The sequence below is a fragment of the Apostichopus japonicus genome, chromosome 12 (genome assembly GCF_037975245.1).
Source record: "Apostichopus japonicus isolate 1M-3 chromosome 12, ASM3797524v1, whole genome shotgun sequence".
In the NCBI taxonomy this organism is placed as follows: Eukaryota; Metazoa; Echinodermata; class Holothuroidea; order Aspidochirotida; family Stichopodidae; genus Apostichopus; species Apostichopus japonicus.
In genome coordinates, this window is record NC_092572.1 from 11228080 (window position 1) to 11243903 (window position 15824).

Genomic DNA, 15824 nt, shown 5'->3' on the forward strand with positions numbered 1-15824 from the left:
GTAGTGTACTAGGGAAGAGATATAAACTGAACTCGGTAGGATTGTCTGCCCGTTGATCTTTTGACTATTCTTTCTCAGTAATAATTTTTCCTTCGTTGATTTCTTTATGGCATCACCAGTCATTAAAGTATAACATTTATGTTCAAAGTATGTGTTTCTACATAGGTGATTCAGCTCCTCTTTGTTTGTGGTCAATCGTCGTTCCGTGCACTACTACAACGCTAGATTCAGCAACTTTATCAGGATTCCTGTAACTCGTTTTAACGGCACTTAATCTTTAACACGGATACAAAGCTATGTTTATGTCTGCATTCCTAACGTTTCCTGTCGTTTATGCCTTCGTATTTTTCTATTTCACTGTAATCTGCCCTCGTAGACATGTAGATACATAGTGGGGCGGGCGTGTTTCCGGTGTCTCCTTTGTTTTCTCTGATTGTTAGTTCTTATTCCAGACTTGTTCGTCTTAACCTGTTTTTCTTCCTCACTGGGGACTTCTATTCCACTTAAACTTTCTTTTTATTAACATAAATCATAACAGTTATCTCTACACTGTTAGATGTTCCTTTCTTTATGATTTTTGACATATCACATATAACTTTATAACAGTATTGATGCTCTTGCTTTTATGAATGCGTGTTTTATGAATTCTGTTTTATGAATTTTGCGTACGAAGTTAAAATATCAACGAAACTGAGGTCAGTCAAATTCAAGGCCTATTTACTTTAACCTTTGTTATCCATAATGGTGATCTAACATTGGATATATAGCAACCTTTTGGAATGATGACTTATGCTAAGGTTATGTTGCTCCGATGAGAAATGTTCTCCTAATTAAAGGTCTAAATTAATAAATTAATTATTTTATGTGTAAAAATAACTCAACAACAAAGAACGCTTACCACTTGATGATATAATAGATGGCACTATCACCGTTTTCTAATTTGCCTTTTTGTCTGCTACTTTCAATCAGGTGCCTAGATGAAAACGCAAATGAGTAGGGAAGGCACCATACAAATGCCGTTATCAAGTGTATGTACTTACAGAGCAGCACGGCTCTCACTTAACATTTGTCATGGAGCAAGAGCATTTTCTTTTTTACTAATGAAACCTTTTGTCAATCTCGATCCCAGTTATTTTTTATTAAATCGATTGCCGGTTCTCCATTCTAAAGTTGTATTATGATGACTTTAGGAAGATTTATTTTACTGATATTTTGAATTCAGCAAAAATGAAGTTATTGCTCAGCATTTCCGAGTTTCAAGATATGAAATTTTGAAATATATCGTAATCTCTAAATCATTACAAATATTAATTTCAATCCAATTTTTGTTACTGTAAATCCTATTTACTCAACAAAAACATCTTCCTTAACACGTGATATGACATCAGAACACCCTTAACATTCAATACCTCGTGTCTCTTTACAAGTTTGAAAGAATCTTAAATATTTCTAGTAGTGTTTTAAATAGTTGTATCTGAGAAACTGATGGTCCGTGCGTAAGAATAAATAATCCGACTGTCTAAATAATCATTGCAAAAATATTGAAGTGGTATTCATATATTTAGAAATAGTTACGGCGGATAAAGATAGTCGTTGTCAGCCGGGTGTCGAGGCCCACAATCTGTTTTATACAGGATTTAAGTTGTCCCTTTACAGTTTATCCCCTACGTCCCCCCCCCCCCCTTTGTCTTCTAATGCTCTTACATCTGTCTAATTTGTGTTCACCCTGCTCATTAACCTATCTGTATTCTTTGCTTGTATTTTGTCCCTTGTAATTTTTGTTACTTGTCATTTAGACTCTGAAGAAGATCCTGCTAGGATCCAAAAGTCAGGCCAACTTACTTTTACACGTTCTCTTATACAGGTTCTTTAGTGTACGTAGCTTGCTAGCAGTTTTGTTGAAAGATATAACTGGAGTGGAATTGATACTAGAAAGTGTTATTAGGGCTTTACTCTTTGCCTCTTTCCTCACCAAAGCTGGCAGTTATTTTAGTGTATTGCTTCCACATATGTCACCACATGCAAAACAGGCGTTGGAACTGAGGTTCATTTATGTACTCCAAACGACGTCCGCCAATTGAGGGAGGGGTAAGAGGGGAAGAAGGACAGTAATGACAACACGTATGCCTAAAGTAGATGTGTGCTATTAAATTTTATATTTTGTCACGTTTTAACGTAAACTGACTGCAGTGCATTGTCATTTCGTACCAGGGCGTTATCAAAACAATCGCTCAGAAAAGGTTAACTGGTGCACCATCTCTTAACACTTCCATCACCTAGTAAAGTGTGTATGAAAACAAGTGAGTTGATAGAATAACCCGACGTTTTCTTTCGGGGCGATGTCATTTTCTCGGAAGGAAACTGAAATAACATATATGGTGAAAACTTCATTATGTAGTATATGAAGCGTTTCACGTCAAATAAATTGAATCCCCTGTATAGATCACCCACCCCTCATACTCCATAACAGCACCATAACGCACACAGTTCAGTGTTTATCACTGATATATCTTTTGCCGAGATACATTTATTTCTCCCGATGTTGGGGGGGGGGGGGTATTATCATTGGTGCAACTGTGTAATCATCTCGCATCATTCTGTTATGTTGAATTTGTATATGTGATGCTTTTCTTTGCTTTTTAAACGTCCTTAAAGATGAAAGCACAGAATCGTCTACCCACTAGCATAACAAACTGATAGTGAATGTAAGATGACCAATATCAAATGGGAGGAATAACACATATCAAGAAGATGAGCCGAATTGTCTTATAGGTAAAGATTTCATTTCTGGCAAATCACTTTCACCCCTATTGATATCTGCAACAGTTGAGTTCAATATTCTTGAAAACTTCTCACATCAACAGTTATTGTTATAGCACTTAAACAGTTAGTGGAAAACAAGCCGTATGACTAGGAACTGTACAATGGTTTACGAGACAATATAAATTTGAAGACTATCTATTACTGACTAGAAAGTGCTTAAAATGACTCGTGAAACTGTTTATATCAATTCTGTGATAATGGCCGCCTTACAAAACCAAGTAATTACTTTTTCGAATAGTTGATGATTGAAAATGTTGTATTGTTCGTAGTCTGGGGTACACACAATGCTACAAAAGTAAAACTTGCATGTTTCCAGAAAATTAATAACAATAATAAGGGAACTTAATGCGTTCATTAATCGTCTGACCATTTTCACAAATTTTGCTATGAGTAGTTGGTATTTAATGTTTGGCCATTACTATATTTCCTTCCATTGACGTGTATCCATCTTCGGCTAGGCTTTCACATGAAAGTTTCCTAGTCAGATCAATCTCGTTAATTTCCTGTGACAAAGAAGTAAATAGTATAACGGGATAGAAATCCAAGGAATAATTGCTTCTTTATTAATAATAAAATACAATGCATTATATAAACTTTAGGAAAACATATATAATGACCATATACATGACCCCGAGCCAATTTTGTCGTTCTGTTGGTATCATAAGATAATGAACAAATTGATATACAATTTATAATATAGCACTTAAACAGTTACTGGAAAGAAAGCCGTATGACTAGGAACTGTACAATGGTTTACGAGACAATATAAATTTGAAGACTATTTATTACTGACTAGAAAGTGCTTAAACTGACTCGTGAAACTACTTATATCAATTCTGTGATAATAGCCGCTTTACAAAACCAATCAATTACTTTTTCGAATAGTTGATGCTTGAAAATGTTGTATTGTTCGTAGTCTGTGGTACACACAATGCTACGAAAGTAAAACTTGCGAGTTTCCAGAATATTAAAAAGGTCAATTGTTATTGAAATGGATAGACACTGTAGCACAATAGGTTACAATGTGAAATTGATGAACACTATTCCAGGAACGAGTATTATCCTCTCACTCAATCTAACATACTGATAAATAATTTTCATCAGCAAGGAGTGGCCTGCAACGTATGGGAAATATATACCGTAGTAAGGAACAACCAAATAATACAAGTCTCTCAAATAACGAACCTCTCTTGATATTTGTTTAACATAATACTAATAATCAACAGTTATATTTACGTAAACTTTGACTTTTCTAAATGTTTCTCAAAATTCATTAATTCCTCCTGTAATAAGGGAACTTAATGCGTTCATTAATCGCCTGACCATTTTCACAAATTTTGCTATGAGTAGTTGGTATTTAATGTTTGGCCATTACTATATTTCCTTCCATTGGCGTGTATCCATCTTCGGCTAGGCTTTCACATGAAAGTTTCCTAGTCAGACCAATCTCGTTAATTTCCTGTGACAAAGAAGCAAATAGTATAACGGGATAGAAACCAACCGTCTTTATTAATAACTAAATACAATGCATTAGTTAAACTTCAGGAAAACATATATAATGACCATGTACATGTCTTCTAGCCATCTTTTTCGTTCTATTGGTATCATAATATATTGAACAAATTTATTTCCCTCTTGATAAGAATGTAAGCAAATTGTGAACACATATACACTATAGTGTCTGGGTTTAACTGCTTCCCATCAGTATTACAAACTGACAAAAGTGGCTTCGTTCAAGGCTAAGAATTACGTACTTTGTAATGAAAAACATGAAAACTATATCCAAACGTCCATTACGTCATAGACTCCTTTAATATAAAGGGTACATCTTCACAGATAGGAATGCCTTCCATTACTTTCTGCATCTTTCGTGTGTTTATATGATAACTTGAGGAATTAAGACGAACGAACAATTCTAGTGTGCTTGTATTACCTACCATACTCTGGTCAGTCATCCACGTACGCAGTGTTGTCCGCAGGTCTCTCAAAGGCGGACGATCTGCAACTTCAATCGATTTACAATTCATCAAGCACTCCAAACTGCAATTTGAATATTTGCGGGTATACAATGAGTATTACCTTTGTGCTACCTATGTGCTGTTAAACACACGAATCCCTCTTCGTGATTAGACAATGAGTAATTATTTCTAATATACTGTTAAGTTGGGGCACTCCGGCTCAATTAGTTCGGGCTCCGTCATTAAATAAGTAGAATTAACAGCAGATAAAGAGAAACTCCAGACATAGATATATTTGTAGAATATAAGCTTTATCTATTCTGTGGTGATATTGTTGCTGGAGTACAGATCCAGAATAGTGTATCTGAACTACACTCTCTGAAGTCTGGAATGCTAGTCTTTTTGCATACTAAGAAACTACATTATTTAAGTCATTAAAACTTCCTGTGAAGGGGCAATAACCTTTCTGTGACATAAACTCTTGGTCACAGAGTCTTTTACTTATAATTACTAGGGGACATAGGAGATGGCTATGACTAACCACATTTGTATGCACATGAGATGCAACAGGTTGTCATCTGTGGTTAAGCATGAATATTTCATGGAATTAAGACAAAGGGGGCTTCTACGAATATGATGTGGGTGAGGGGTGAATAAACTCGGGAACAGGAAGCATAGTAGTTACTCTTTAGACAAAGAGGCATAGAAGCACATGTTTAAAGTAATATGTTGGGGATACAACTACATACTACATTGCAATACACTTAAAGCTCCATGATATATTCTATCTCGACGGTCTTAACATGTCTCTTCGGTATTATTGTGTGGTGAATAAGCACACAATCACGATGTTTACATTTTTTGCCAAAACGTCGGCCACGTCACAGAGATCGAGCAAAGGAATAATTCAAACCAGAGGTGTCCCTTTCTTCGTTATTGTTTTATTCGATATGAAAACATTATTTGAACAGATTTTCTTAAAAGCGATTGAAGATTGAAGGAACGGTTACTTGGTTTTTTTAATGGAATACTTAATATGGCTTAATAGGGTTGAGGTCATGTTAAATTCTGCATCTGAAAACTTTTGCAAAGAAGCACGTAACCCACCATTCACTTAATTACATACAATTTTACTTACACGAAGAAAGGGTATTTCTGGTCGCGCAATCCCAGTATTTGTTCCAACGTTTGGTTTGAACCTGCTTCAAAGAAAACCGAAATTTTGACAGTATCGTCTTATTGTAATCAGGGAGTTGCAATGAGTAAAACAATAGGTATGTATCGAATATGTTTTTCATTCTTGAAGAAAATGCACATGTTAATACTGCTGTTCGAATTGATAACGTCTACTTTCTTTAAATTAGCAAAGTTTTGCTTCAAATTCCTGAATCTGTCAGCAATTGTAAAATTACATTTTCTATAAATAAACGCTTACAATAATTGTTTCCTCTTTTACGGGTGATTAACTGATCATACTTTCAAGAATTTGATGCTAGATCACGGTCATTTGAATCTAACACCTTGAAGCTTAGTCAACGTACAATGCTGTAGTTACGTAACTGATCAAATGACGACTTGTACCTACCATACGATATCATTTTCCAGACACAAGTTCCCGTAGACCAAGAATCACTCGCCCATGTGTACTCGTTCCGTGCTTTTGCTTCAATTGGAAGTTCAGGTATCGTTTCCTTTACAAAATTATATATGGTTATGATAGAATAAACGATCATAACAAAGATGTTGGTTATTAACAATTGTAATAGTATACGCCTTTTTGTACAATTGCAACTGTTAATGAAAAAATAGGTTTGTTTTGACCGTTCATTAAGTCTTAACCTTCATAATGAAAACAGGTTGACAACACTTCCGATTAGATTAAAAGTATCTAATGGTTATAACTTCAGACTGTCTGGAATTGGACACTTGGAGGGAAAGGTAAGATTTAAATTTGCTGTGTCATGCTGTGCCCTTTCTCTAAATTCAACGACAGTTTCGGAGGTTATCCTAATGCTTTGCAGATTTATAATAGGAAATATGGTACTGCCCCAGGGTCCCTTAGATGGTATGTGTTTGTTGAATCTCTTTTCAGCTATCTTGAAAAGCTCTTCTTTCATTCAAATACATAAAATGAAAGCTGTAATTCCAACAGCTGTATAACTTACCATTTTCTTCATAGCTATTACCTTCCTCGAGGCATCTTCCTTGAGGCAAAAATCGTACAGTTTGCAGTACTTATTTTCTGTCATCAGAATTCTTCTCAATGACAGCCCAGGATGTAAGAACTGTGTGTATCGGAAGATACAATTAAGTTAAGGTTTAAATTAAATCACAGAAGCACCAGTTTACCTCTATATGCGCAATAATAAATTTTTGCTGCTAATGCAACTTAATTATTGGCCTACTGTGTATACACACACCTACAGCCATCTGCATGTTGGCAAATTTCTAGTTATCACGCTCAGAGTAAAATTATATTTTCTAACTTAAAAATCTTAAATATCTTCGACAAATACAAACTCCAAGTCGCTCTATTTATGTATAAATATGTTATTGGACTTTTGCCTTTTAATTGTGATGATTACTATCTTTTTAATTGTGACATTCATAACTACAATACACGCTTTTGTCAAAACTTCCGTACATTTGAACACTTACGAGAGGACTCATCGACTTTTTATCAATTCTGGAGTTACAATTTGGAATAGTTTGGACAACAAAATAATAACATTCAAAAGTATTCATTGCTTCAAACAAAAAATGCAATCCATGTTACTCAACGATTATTATCATTAAGCAGTGATTTTTTCTTTCTTGCTATTTTTCTATGTTCTTCTCTCTTTTCTTCTTCCTCTTACTTATCCTTTGTATTCTTGCGTTAATTGTTTTGTAAAGGGGGATTGCTCGTTAAAGATCTGCTTCTTCGGTCCTCCCCCCACCTCATTGTATGTTAACTATTAACCATTGTATTTATATTATGTGGAAATAAATCAAACTCAAACTCTAACATAATACATTTCTACAGAAATTTAAATAGGATCAGCAGTTACCGAGTTTTCATAGTATTGGGTTAATATCGGACCAATGAAATGTTATTTTCAAAGAGGACTATACAATGAATACCACATATGAGCTTAAGACTGTAACGCAATGCTTAAACGTGACGCGCCAAATCACTGAGAAAAGCGTACTTTCGTTTGACGCTTTCTTAACAACAATGTGATTAGCGTCATCTAATAGGACGCTTTCGTTTTACGGGCAGTTGGACAATAATTGATTTACTCCGTGTGTTACGATGAATTCCATTCCTTGCACGACTTGTAAGCACAGATCCAGAGTATGTGATGACATCACTTTTCCGTCAGTTTCTTGAACGTCTCGTAGTAATTCATCCAATGATCCCACAGGTTGGTACTCTTGCAGATGGTATATGTGCTATCAATAAAGGGAAAGACACTTTTTTTCACAAAATTTAAACATAATGGTCCCCTTATGTTGCAGTTTATGTAAATATATATGTTTAGAAATTGATTTTAATAACTGAATATAGATTGCATAATAATTAAGGATACATCTTTTCCACTTATGTATATTAAATGATAATACTAATAAGCTGATAATTCCATTACCGTTGTCAATACAGATCCCTTCTGTCTTAATTACGTTAACATGATCAGGAAATTCCATCAGCTTCTGCACGTAAACATCCCACTGAAGTTCGTTTTTCATTTCCTTGTCGTCTGAATTAAAAAAGGGAAAATAACTGGGTAAAGTACACACACACACACAGACACGCACACACTAATATATATATATATATATATATATATATATATATATATATATATTTGTCGTTTACCTCCATTTCATTCAACAGAGTATGTTCAAAGTATCTCATTCTAGATCTGTCTTTAGGAATCACATATGATTTCGAGTTGCTTAGCATCACGTTTGATCTCTATAGTAAGGCAAATATGTCACCAAAACAGAACTAGTATTGTTCGATACAGGTGACAAATGCCTTACAGTGGAATTACGACCTTCCTAAGGTATTCCATAAACTGTTGGTAACAGTATACCCTCAGGGGCATAACCACCTCTTTCACTTTATTGTTGACTGTTCTCTTTAACTGAATATTATTCTTTTACCTTCGTTATTACTGTACTTCATATATATATATATATACATATATATATATATATATACATATATATATATATATATATATATATATATATATATATATATATATTTATATATATAACTATATATATATAACTATATATATATAACTATATATATATATAACTATATATATATATAAATGAAAATTTAGATAATTTTTATTGTTATAAATTTATGTGATGTCAACTGTATACTTCTTGATATTTATTTATATGGAAATTGAATTGGAATATGTACCTGAAGGTAGAGAAATAAAAACACATGTTTTATTTCCCGGCGTTTTGTTTATCGTACCAATCCATCGGTTTAAAAGCATCCCTTTCTTCAGTTGGGCTACAAAACATATCTCTCTTTTTGTGTAGACATTGCGCATCAACGAGCCTTCCGTCAGCCTAGAATAGTAAACTATGTTCAAGGAAGCAATTACATGAGCTATCATCACTTGATTGTTCTATGGCTACTATATAAACTTGGCACTATGCCATGGATGTGGTTAAAATATTCTTTTATCCGATATGTTTACTCACATCTGGGCCGAATCACGTGTTATGCATCTGTATTTATCACAAAATAAGTTTCCATATATTTTTTCATGTCTCTTTAGTTGCACATATATACTCAACTAGTATGTTTATTCCTGTTTACAAAATTGGAATAATATTAAACAGAGCCAATTTTGTAGACTAAATTGATTAAAAAGTAAAAAATGAAGTGTTTATTTAATAGTCATTACAATGTGTATGGTACGTACTCTTTGTCCATTTGCTACCGAATAAAACAACTAGTCTACATTTTCTTACAGCAACCTTGACTAACAGCTCAAAGTTAATAAGTCAACAATGAATAGCAGTGCTGTAAATGATACACTTGTTTACAATGAGGAACATCCGGGAATAGTTAGTAAATTTTGCAACATTTGTGGTGATTTTCATAATGTTAACAGACCTCTGAGGAGTAGTTTGCAAGTTTGCTGTCATGTGACACGGTACTGCCATGATACTGACAGACCATGCTGTCCACGAATTGTTAGCTTTTAATGTATTATGCAAAATTGTGTTCAACATTAAATCCTACCTTCAACAGAGTCTGTACTCTCGTCGGGGAGTTTGGGAAGTGACATACTGCAAATAAAGGTAAATCAGATACTATATCATTCGAAGAGTTTCGAGCAAAAGACATTTCCACCGGTAAGCAATGCGTAATAGTACCAAATCACAATGACAGGTAATTTAACGTCATAGCCATCTCATATCATTTTGCTTTAGTTACATGTATTATCATTGTTGGAATGCTACAGACTATAAGTTTAACTTCCAATGACTAAACAATCAGAGGACTCAACTGAAATCAAGGCATATGTTCGTTAGTTAAAAGAGGGATTACATCTACATAGTACTTAAAGAGCTATGAAAATTTAAGAGAAAGATGACCCAATGACATTCTTTGCCATACATCGGTAAAACCCCTACGAACCTTTATTTATTTTCAAAGTTACATTGAATCCCTTGTAGTTGGTTTCTATGTAAAAAGTCGTCCAGTCGGAGGAGGAGGAGACTTTCTGCTGTACGTAAACTTCCGGAATGGGATTTCCATTAGCTTCACATATGACGTTAGCTTCTTCGCCTTCTTTAACTTGCCACTGTTTAAGGGCAGGGTAAATCGTTACGACTGGCAAGTCTATTAAAAAAAAATACAAAGAAAAGTAAACATAATAGCCTAACCATCAAAACGATTCTAATGTTTATTTACAATTTGTCTACGAAAACGATAATTGACCATAATTAACGTAAAAAGTAGTCCTCGCTTTGAACTTATTTTTTTGGCAAATGGTTAACTGGGATATGTAAAATATCATATCTTCCAAATATGTATTATTTCTCTTATCTGTATCGGTGTGAACAAAAATGTATTAATTGATTTCCATATATGACACGCAAGGCACGAATAATATATTTCCATCAATAAAAGTAAAATTAAGTGTATCGAACGATTGACTGGGCTTGTGTTATAAAAAGAACAAAGTAAATCGACCATATCAAACAGAGGAACACGCCATAGGTCCATATCATACGCACTATGACATTTGTTTAAAATTAAACAAACATTATAAGCTTATTTGTATTAGACACTAGGAAGAGAATGACGCTTAGATATTTGGTGTAAGAATATATCATGAAATATAGCTTTTATTTTGGTAGGTTTTTATAACGCTTTTAGTCAAACAATATTTTTATCAGAGATAGCAATTGAACATTAAGAATGTATTTCAATAAAACTGACAGCGAGATGTTTGTACCTGGTTGATATTATTTTGAAACAATGCTCAGTTTCACTTTCTGCAATATTCAAAGTTAAAACATCGAAACTTTTCTGATATGATTAAGTTTTAATTACTAAACAATTTCTTATACTGTACGAATCTCTTACATCTCTAAAACGTGTTTAAACATATAAAAGATCACATTGTTAACAACTTAAAACGTGAAACTAATGTTTACAGCTTGAAGCATGTTATTACCTAGAACCATTAACGTCACGTCATGCGTTTCTACATCTTGTGCATTAGATTATGATTGTTGAATACATGAGTAATTTCCAGCATCTTCTAATTTAATTTGATTTTTCACTAATGCAGATATCGAATGGTTTAAGTTAACGGTCAAAGAGAAATCCTTATATCCAATGGCAGTCCCTTCTATGTAGGTAGCAATCATGTCACCTTTGTGTATCCATACCAACGTATCCAGAGAAGAAATTAGATGACACATCAGGGAGGTATGTTCCCTTTCAATGACAACTTTCACATTAACTGAATGTTGTGCTAAGAAAACAATAGTTTTAAAGCAAAAATAATAAACATTAGCTATATTTGCATGCGTGCTACTTTGATATATTATCGAAACGGTCTATATATTTGGAAACTGAGCAGGACGTTATCATCCATCGGTGAAGTCGTATTGCTACATAGACAAACACACAACAGTTTTAATATTCAAATCGGTCATTTAGTTAGGTTTAATCCACAATATTGATGTGCCTACTTGGTCCGTTATATATATAAAATATGAAACTTTTTTTGCAATAACTTAAGGTTTTAACCTGGGATGTTTTTCAACTTTTCATACTTGTTAATATATCTAATTTGTTTTATCAAGGGTGGTATCACAGAGTCTTGATAATGGTGCGAACTTGAAGTGTAACTGTATACTGTCTGTAGATTCACTCTATTTCAGCAATGCTGATTTCACGTAGATGGCATTTAGACTAAAATAATATCAACGTTTACTGCATCTGACGTGTTTAATCGCAGAGCAATTATGATGTAAGCACAGGTAGAAGTTAAGAACTCAGTAAAAAGCACTTACCATTAACCGTTTTCAAAAGGGATGTCAGTACAAAGAAATATATTGTTTTGGATGGTATCTGAAGAAACATTGTAAAACCTTGAAAGATGATGTTCTGGTCCGTGTTAACGTCCATAAAGACACTGATTTAACAAAACAGAAAAGTTCTTAAAAATGACTAGAAAGGAAAAGTGAAGTTGAAATTCGAGGTTAACATTCACTTTTTATAGACTGTTGCCTTCAGTTAGAACAATGAGATGGTTGCTAATCATTAATCGTTAGCCTATGTATTCGTCTTAAGTCGTACTACGTTTCAATTATAAATACATTAATAGACGCTGTAAAGTAAGTTATCGAATGGTTTCGGAGAGGAACATCAATAGACTTCTAACAAACATTAGATATCCGTCCTTTATTTAATCTTCATATGGGATTTGGATAACGAATTTATACAATTATTGTCAACGGTGTACGATGTGTTTACGTTACGCAATATGGTGCACTCAAGTTCTTGTGTTGTTGCGGGCTATCTTGCGTTACATAAACACACTGCACACCGTTTACAATATATACTAGATTTCTTTATGACGTATTTTGGAAATAAATATTTTATATTTTCTTGTACTGTATACAGTTTCGCATGCATTACTAATATTTTATGAGTTCATATGTTAAATCGTGAATATTGAAGTGTTGCTTTATTAACGAATTCGATTAATTAAGTACATCCATATGTATTAGAAACCACTAAGTCACGTACAGTCTTAGCTTGCAGGATTTTATTTCTCAAAGTTTTTATTTGAAAACAATAATATACTCTATGATGATACGTGAATAACAAACATCAAACCAGTTATGTATTCCCTCAGCAAATAGTGGGTAATCGTGACAAAGGATAATTTTCTTAAATGAAAAGGAAGAAATTGTGACAAACAATGTCAGAGATGGCAAATATAAACAAAGTTTACCACTAATTATTTTGTTCATTCGTTTTTGCTTTCATATCTAGTTTCCTCTCCTGCGCCATGCTCACCCTTCCGGTGGATATGCTGGCGTAATAAATCACTATTATTATTATTATTATTAAAAATGTAAGTTTTCGTTCTGCACTTGTATTTTCCCTTGACACAATTGATGTTAGTACAATAAAGATTGCATAAACAGTTCTGTATGTTAATTGAACAATGGATGCAGGAAACGGAAGAAGGTTTCTTTTAAATTCGTTTCAAAGCATTCTTGGCAATTGCGAAAAGAAATAGTAAAAATTCAGCTAATTATGTTTTCACGATGGAAGGTTGGAACGGTGAATGTAATGTATAATACACCCACTGGAAGCTACCGGAAAGATTCCTTTTCTTTTAACATGAACCTCTCTACCCACAGACCCAAATGACATTATCTACCCAAATCAGCCACATCGGCTGCAACTACACAGTTCAACGCAACGGAATTATCTGTTCATTTAGATACGTATGTTTCACATTTTAAGCCACACACGGTTGTTCCCATTGTCTCTTTGGCCTCGAAAGCATGAACTAAACTTACTCAAAATACCGGAAGCGGTATGAAAATGTTCTATTTCTTTAAAATAATACTCTTGTCAGCATCTACGTCTGTCAAAATTTCAAGGCAAAGCGCATGGATTGAACTAGTGACCAAGTTTTGTTGCATGACTTGACCAATCCAGTTAAATCAACATCACATGTTTTTGTCGTGGTTTTTTTTTTTCTATGAAATTCTTTTCGTGATGATGAGCGATGTGGAAAAGGCTTTCTGGCTTTATATCAGAATGCGATGGAAGTGCCAATGGGCAATGTTGCTCTGCATTTATCCGCATGGGTGCGTGTACTACAGAATTGTGGTTACTGTGTAAATCCCTTGTCAAAGTAAGACGTAGGCATAACTACCGAAGACACGTTGCAAAAAGAGAAAGATGTGCGCAGAGACTTCTAATCGTCTACATAATCCGTCTATATGTCATATCGTATATTCATTTTTTGAAATGTGATGCATTTGGTATCTCTGATTAGTATTTCACAAAATTATGGATTTGGATGAGGATATAAAATGCTATCTGGAAAAGGGTTTTGACCTCAATTGGAAAACTTTTCCATCAATTTCTTTAATGAATTAAATTCAACAACACTGCATTATAATTTAAATACGCTGTGCTGATCTTTTGAAGTGAAAAAATAGATCGCGCCTATGTTCATCGTTAAATAATCGACTAATATGAAGAAACTTGCATTATGCAGAATAAAGGAAAGTGTTGCTAATTCTAGAGCAATCATCTATCAATTCCTTTGAAATAATGAAACTATTGATAATCCATTCCAGTCCGATTCAGGAAGGTCGAATTGCTTATGTAGTCCCGCCATTCATATTGCAACAGTTGTCCATTTCGTGACCTATCTTTCCTTAATATTTGTTAATAACTATTATTTTCATTCCTCATTTTGAAAACATATTTAATGATTCATATAAGATTAAAGAGAAACCAACAAATATTGTCCTCCTGACAGTGAATGGAACATAATACAGCTTAAGCTTTCTTTGTTTTCCGCTTCACGAGAGGTTCTTAATAAGCATTTTTCAAAATCAATGATTTTCTCTGTTTCTACATGTGTTTAATATATAAATCAATAAAATATATTGATAAAAATCAAACAATAAACACGTCAGCTGTTGCCATCGCTTTTAAATCAGTCAACTTCAAGCTCAGGTAAATAGAACATCAACGTGAGAGCTCTCTGTTTACAGTATACTGCTGAATAAGCGATGGATATCTCGAAACATGTTATCACATTTGTATTGATCTTGTCATGTTTCGCAATAATAAAAGGTAAGCAAACTTCTCATATTTAATCATCCAAGCCGGATACATATTGTTAATGAAAACGTTCCTAATACTAAATCTTAAATTGCAGTCTCGTATTACAAAATATTGTAATGTGCATGTTAATACTTTTATAAAAAAAGGATTATACTTACGTTAAAAAAAATATTATAGGCGAAATAATGAAACTCATATTTACTACATGAAATTTGATTCAAAAGAGGGTTCAAGCGTCTAAAAAACTCACCTATTCACGTGCTACCGTCATTGGACCTTGTAATTTGTTCGATCCTTTCGTGTATCTTTAAGTTTGTGTTCTTCTGTGTTGTATTTTTGTACTCCTTTTGTTTCTTGTTAAGCGCATTGAGATCGCCAGGATAATGCGCTATATAAATAAGTTTTATTACTATTGTTAATACTAAACAATTCTGAATTGTATAAACAAACACAGGCCACAAGTTGCCGTAGGAAGAGAACTTCAATGAAATTGGTTAATGGTCCATTTCATATAGTTGTTTATATACTTTATGTTGTCATAATGAAAGGATACTAAGGAATAAGGAACTTAAATGAAATACAATATAAGTGTAATTTAATACAAAGTTATTCTTGATTTTTATGTTGAAAATCGATTTTCGTATATTAATATGTGGTACTCTTTATCGCACCACGATAAC

General features: G+C 33.6%; 1 protein-coding gene across 5 annotated transcripts; it reads right to left on the reverse strand.

Annotated features, from left to right (window-relative positions):
* Window positions 1-2133: 2133 nt before the first annotated feature.
* Window positions 2134-15691, reverse strand: LOC139977042 (tyrosine-protein kinase receptor Tie-1-like). 5 transcript variants are annotated; one of them, XM_071986009.1, is made up of 9 exons: window positions 15395-15691; window positions 12333-12454; window positions 10441-10644; window positions 10042-10088; window positions 6947-7066; window positions 6367-6472; window positions 5920-5983; window positions 4761-4863; window positions 3333-4282 (listed from the first exon to the last, which is right to left on the reverse strand). In XM_071986009.1, the coding sequence occupies exons 2-9, from the start codon at window positions 12445-12447 to the stop codon at window positions 4181-4183; spliced, it is 861 nt and encodes a 286-aa protein (XP_071842110.1). In that variant the 5' UTR covers window positions 12448-12454; window positions 15395-15691; the 3' UTR covers window positions 3333-4180. The 5 variants fall into 5 exon arrangements, with proteins under 5 accessions (XP_071842111.1, XP_071842110.1, XP_071842113.1 ...); XM_071986012.1 differs by lacking the exon at window positions 15395-15691 and adding an exon at window positions 11486-11788 and having other exon boundaries at window positions 12333-12430; XM_071986010.1 differs by lacking the exon at window positions 3333-4282 and adding an exon at window positions 2134-3326 and having other exon boundaries at window positions 12333-15691.
* Between the last annotated feature and the right edge of the window lie 133 nt (window positions 15692-15824).

Excerpts from the sequence above, each read along its gene's own strand:
- LOC139977042 (XM_071986010.1), bottom strand. The coding sequence starts at position 12,447 with ATGGACGTTAACACGGACCAGAACATCATCTTTCAAGGTTTTACAATG. Across the intron at positions 6,473-6,946 it reads TAATAGCTATGAAGAAAATG|GAAACGATACCTGAACTTCC; the intron begins GTAAGTTATACA and ends AATTTTGTAAAG. Across the intron at positions 3,327-4,760 it reads GGATGACTGACCAGAGTATG|GAAATTAACGAGATTGATCT; the intron begins GTAGGTAATACA and ends TCTTTGTCACAG.